This window comes from Tetranychus urticae, chromosome 1 (assembly GCF_039701765.1).
Source record: "Tetranychus urticae isolate SD_2017Ah chromosome 1, NJAU_TeUrti_SD_1.0, whole genome shotgun sequence".
NCBI lineage: Eukaryota > Metazoa > Arthropoda > Arachnida > Trombidiformes > Tetranychidae > Tetranychus > Tetranychus urticae.
Genome location: NC_142958.1, coordinates 17,607,621 through 17,613,344, shown reverse-complemented (window position 1 = coordinate 17,613,344; position 5,724 = coordinate 17,607,621). Strand labels below are relative to the sequence as shown.

At 31.8% G+C, this 5,724-nt stretch overlaps 1 protein-coding gene across 1 annotated transcript; it reads left to right on the top strand.

Annotated features, from left to right (window-relative positions):
* Positions 1–467: 467 nt before the first annotated feature.
* Positions 468–5,349, top strand: LOC107371937 (uncharacterized). Its single transcript, XM_015940083.3, has 14 exons — positions 468–941; positions 1,010–1,080; positions 1,157–1,304; positions 1,378–1,526; positions 1,586–1,825; positions 1,902–2,045; positions 2,105–2,377; positions 2,456–2,569; positions 2,645–2,701; positions 3,191–3,338; positions 3,432–3,605; positions 3,699–3,822; positions 3,880–4,616; positions 4,690–5,349. The coding sequence occupies exons 1-14, from the start codon at positions 881–883 to the stop codon at positions 5,229–5,231; spliced, it is 2,982 nt and encodes a 993-aa protein (XP_015795569.2). The 5' UTR covers positions 468–880; the 3' UTR covers positions 5,232–5,349.
* The last annotated feature ends 375 nt before the right edge of the window (positions 5,350–5,724 follow it).

Here is a 5,724-nt window from a genome sequence, read left to right as displayed (position 1 = left end):
ATAAAGTAAAGGCAATGAGTTTGAAAGTAAAACAACTTAAAATTGAAATAAATAAAAACTTTTTGTTTCACAATCATAAGATATAAAAATTCAACATGTCACTTGCAGCATCTTTAAATCTCTTGATGAAGTCTTCATATATTTATCAATTGATAGTTAGATTATCAATCAAATAGAAACCAAACGGCACATCATGATTTTTTTTACAGAAGAAACATTTGAAAGTGTCGACAAGGCAAAGAAATTTAATTGTGTCAAGTTGAAAGTCTTACTGTATTAAGTCTTCGATTAGTTTTACGTTCTAAATGACCGTTGCACAAAATAAAATTGACTATGAAAACGCCCATTAAAATGGAACCAAATAGGCACAAAATAAAAGCCATAAAAGGATTTATTATCATCGCCTTTTATGCATTATTAAATTGATAATCGTCAGGAGTCGAATGATATTTTCATCTTTTGTGATTGGATGCATTGATATCGATTTCAATATTCATTGTTTTATTGTAATATCTATGTCCTCAATGTAATGTTTGTTGTGGTTGCATTTTGCACCTTTATTTATCACACATCGAAGAGATAATGTTGATTGAATATTGAAACAGCGACAGTGAAAAATGATCTTAACTGTAATTAATCAATATCCATAACAATTACCACAAAAAAATACGAATGTCATTTGATTACTGATAATTAGCAATTTGATAATTCACAAAAGGTGATGAAGATAAATCTTTGCATGGTAAGTGTCTATTTAATTCCATTCATATTGGCATTTTCACAATCAATTTGGTTTTGTGAAAAAATAACCAAAATCAAACTTTAAAACATTTTCGATTTCAACTCAGGCAATACAAGTCTCAGCCATCAAAAAAGCAATATGCTTCTGTTAACAGTGTTTATAATTACTTGGACAACAATTATCAATGGAGCTTATTCAGGTAAATCCAACCACATCGACTGGGATAAAGTTTTGTGATACATTTGTTTTTCATGTCAACTTTTGCAGTGGTTCCCATTGATCTTCCATTGGACATTGAAGAGGGTAACTGGCTGATAAAAGCAACGCTCACAGACAACGTACGTATAAATATTAATATGTAGTTATTATTTGTTTGTCTATCAGTCATTTACTCATCACAATTTTATGTTGCAGGAGGACCCAAAGCAAATCAAAATGGATGAATACATTAAATCTGCGAATGGAACAATAAGAGGCAAAATAGTATTTAAAGTAGAAGACAAAGATCCATTCGAAATATTTTATACAAACGCAAACCAATACGAACGATTATTTTCTTTCGGTTTGTGACCCAACTTCAAAATCTTGCATTACTTTTTGACTCTTGTAAACATTTTCATCTCAATTGTTTTCAGGATTAACTTGTAATTATTTTGTTTATTCGAAATATCGTCACGGCTGGAATTACTTTGTAAATGGGTTAGTAAAAAATAATTACTCCACTAATTTGGTATTGCTTGGACCTTCAGTTATATTCAGAATTAATAAATTCGCACCTGTCTGGGTAAGTTTTCCCTTAACTGATCAATTATTAATTAATCAAATAATTCAATTTGACTTAAGAAAGCAGGCCAAGATGATGTTATTAGGGGCGTTAAGCAGCACAGTGTGACCACATATCTCAATCCAAAACTCGAGGTGCGGTTTTACTACAAAGGCAACAGTCTTGAAGGATTGAAAAGACCGACTCGCGCTTGGTTTCGTGGTTATGACCCCAACTACATGGGGAGTACGGAAGATAAATTTTGGTTTGACATATACAGTATTACTCGAGTTGACCAAAATTTTGATACGATTGTTACGGTGAGTAATATGCGCTATTTTTATCCATTTATTGACCGTATAACTTTTTTTTCTTCAAATTTCAACATTGTTTTAGCCTAAGCCTGGAATAGTTTGTGATAGATACTTTAGTGAATCTTCAGCCAAAGCCAAAGTACCTTTTCCAAAATTAACTCAACATTCACTACATTTCATTGCCAAAACCAAAGGTTTAAATGCAGGACCAGCTAAGAATGACGAAGTAAGTACAGTTTAGTATTATTGTGTTCAATAGGATGATAACGAAATTAATTTTTACAGGTTTATGCTGATGAAATGTACCAAATCGCGCGAATCAAAACTTCTACTTATGGAAAGGATAATGAAACCATTAAAACTGATATTATTTATGATTACCAATTAGGACTTGAATATGAATTTACACAAGAAGAAAAATGTTCAGTTTCTCCAATGAGTTTATCAGCACCTGGTATAGTTGAAGATTCATCATTGACTTATGGCAACTATAAACTTGATTTGAATCGATTGCTCAACTTTGACTTGAATTATCGTTACTTAGGACCAGTACTTTTCGTAAGAAGAAAAATAACATTATTAACTCTCATCTTTGCTTTAATCATTCAAAAACAATATGTGAATAAATAATTTCAGGAGGATCGAGATGAGATTGGCCTACATGCATGGGAAACACTCAATAAAGATTTTGAGGTTGGAGAAACAACTTATTCAAATTTCGTTACAACTCAGTATTTCAGTAAGCTAACAGTAAGTCAAACAAAATCTGTTGACAAATATCAATACTATATTAATATGATAATTGAAATATGCTAATGCAAACAGGATGGACAAACTGATTACACACTCGTTGGTACAACATTGAAAATCCCTGCAAACGAAGTAAGAATAAAACAAACTTCATAAAGTAAATTTGTTAATAAATACTGGCAAATCATTAATCTTCAAGAACTAAGATAATCCAAGTGAGCTGGGTATCAAAGGCTAGCATCAAAGTATTTTGGGTCCGATTTCTTAAAATAACCAAATTTCTGCATTCTTGGTCAAGTTACTTTTCAGTTAATTACGTTCAACTATCAGGGTCATCAAAAGTTCTGTTGTTTTTTCTCTGATGATTTCGCTTTTATTTCAAATTAGTTCTTCCACAATCAACTGCTGATTGCACGTATACAAGAACATAAGTACAAGTGTATAAGTTAATGTAGGCCACCTATAAGGTATTCATCTTCAGCTGAATAAGAAAAAATATTCCGTTCTTTATCATGTTAGACAAAGTAATGCCCAATGCAAAAAACTTATTAAATCACAATCTTGGTTTACATATGTTTACTCTCTTCGTGTATGTTTATCAATTTTCTTCAAATATTTTAGAAAAAAATGGCTGCTTCCCTTGCAACAAGGTACTACGATTATGGTCATGAGATTAGCTATTCAGATAGCATGGAAAAGTTTTCCGTTAAGGACTGCTATTCTGAACTAAAAGCTAAAAGAACCATAGCATTCTTCTTCACTTGTTCAGGTAAGCATTAAACTACATGTATGTTAAGATGTAAAGGAAAGTCGTCCTTTCTTAGCAATTCATATAACAAGTCACATTTGTTCAATATTTTAGGTACTCCTTGTGATTACTTCAACCAATATTATTATGACATCCAAGATAAACTAAGAGAAGGACTCATCAACTCTGGAACAATCTCAGCATCAAGAATCTCAAACATTGAACTAATAATTAACTCTGAAGAGATGATTATTTATGTTACCATTTTGGACTTTCCAAGACTGAAAAGTAGCGTAAAGTTTTGAAATTGTTAAATGTTAAATGTTAAATTGTTCAATTTTCTAGCATTTTTGCTTCATTTTGTTTTCTTTTGTTCGACAGATGCATTCAAGATGCAAAAAATGAAATTAGCTGAGAAAACATTAGCAACTTCATCTAGTGTTACAATTGATGGCGATGAAGAAGCTTGTTTGAGAAAAAATTCATATAAATATGAACCATTTACGTAAGAATTTGACAAAATGACCATTTTCCGTTAAGTAACTTTTTGTATCATTTACAGAGCCGTTGCATTCTGTAAGACAGAGAATGGTAATATATGTCAGAGAATCGACGAAGATAAAGTGAAACTTGTTGAAGATAAGGATAATGGAATTCCTTGCTCAGTTTTCATGACACCATTGAAGAATATTTTCCGTTATAGCCGAGAGTTACCTTTAGAAAATATTCACAAGAAACTTGCTCTCATCAAAATCTCATTGACTGCACCGAATAGCAACGAGATGGTCAAATTGACTCCATACCAAGTAACAGATGTAACCAAAGTAGATGACGATGTTCATTTAACAAATTCATTGCATGAAACGATCATGCAAAACTCAAAACTAATCGAAGATAATCTCGATACAGTTCGAGTTGATGGAACTAATGACTTAAGTTCTTGCCGTCGAAAATGTGTCAAGTCAGCTGAGAATAACTGTCAATCTTTTTCATTTTGCACTTATGATGACAGAGTTGAATGCTTTGTATCGACCAATTCAACAGGCAAAACAACTCTTCATGAATCGTGTGATACTTATTTAATTGATAATCTAACGAAATATAAGAAAATTTCGTTCAAAAGATTTAAATATAATGAAAAGTCTGTATCATTCGAGAGTTCTCTTGAAAAATGTGCCTCTTTTTGTTCCAATTCCAATTCATGTAAATCATTCCAATTTTGTTCTGGTTCGTGTAGCTTAGCAGGTTATTATACTGATGAAACAAGCGTTTATAGGGAAAGTTGCGATATTTATATTCGTAAGTAAAGTGCACCCGTTCATGTATCAATCAGAAGTATTCGAACTAAATTTTAACTTTATTTTCTTCACAGCAAAAGTATTGGACAGATTTGTATCATCTGGACAATCGATCGTCGAAGACGTGTTTCACACTGAAGTGAACCTCAATGCTGATCAATGGGCTGCTCTTTGTTATCATTGGAACGATAATGACGTAGTTTGTCAATCTTTCAATTTTTGCCCAGCACATGGGAAAACACCAAGTCTGTGTCATTTGTCGAAGTATTCAATACATGATACTAACGAGAAACTGATTCACTCTGATACTTGTCAAAATTACGAAAGAATCAAAAAGAGTGTGAATGGACAGCACAATGCCGAGGTTAGCACCAACGTCACCCATTCTGGGACAATTTTCGGAATCATCGTTCTATTTATTACAACTGGACTGATTTCTGGAATTGTTGTTACAGTTGTATATTCGAAATTCTTTTCTGTTAAGAGCGATGCATCTCAAATTTATAATCGTAACACATTCAGTTGGACTAAGCATCTGAATGATGATAGACAATCTGTGAATTCTGACGACTCATTTCATTTTTCATCTGATTATGCTATTCCTTCAAGTGAATGACTACAATAAAATATTCATATAAGCTTTATAATAAGAACACAATAAATAGTTTGTATCCAAATACATGTATATCAGGTATCATGTATAACTATGTTTATGCGTTACTTTACTTATAATTGATAATTTTTTGGTTTCTTAATTTGTATATTTTTCTTTCAACTTTTCGTTTCATTCACGGATTCATATCAATAAAATCATAACAAGTTTACGTTTTCATATCTTCTCTCTCCGTTGCCTTCCTTCCTTTACCAGCTCATCTCAATCAGCAATATCGTTTTAAAACATTTTTTTCGCTTCCTTAACTGTTACCTCCCTGATAATATAAATGATTATGATAAGTATCACTTAGATTATTTTAAAGTTACTCATTTTTTCTCTTCTCTAAAGATCACAGCTCATGTTTTTAAGCAACACATTAAAGAAACTGATGCAAAAATTAATATCTCTCACAATTGTTAGAATCAGACAATAAGTCGATAATGGGAATTAATAT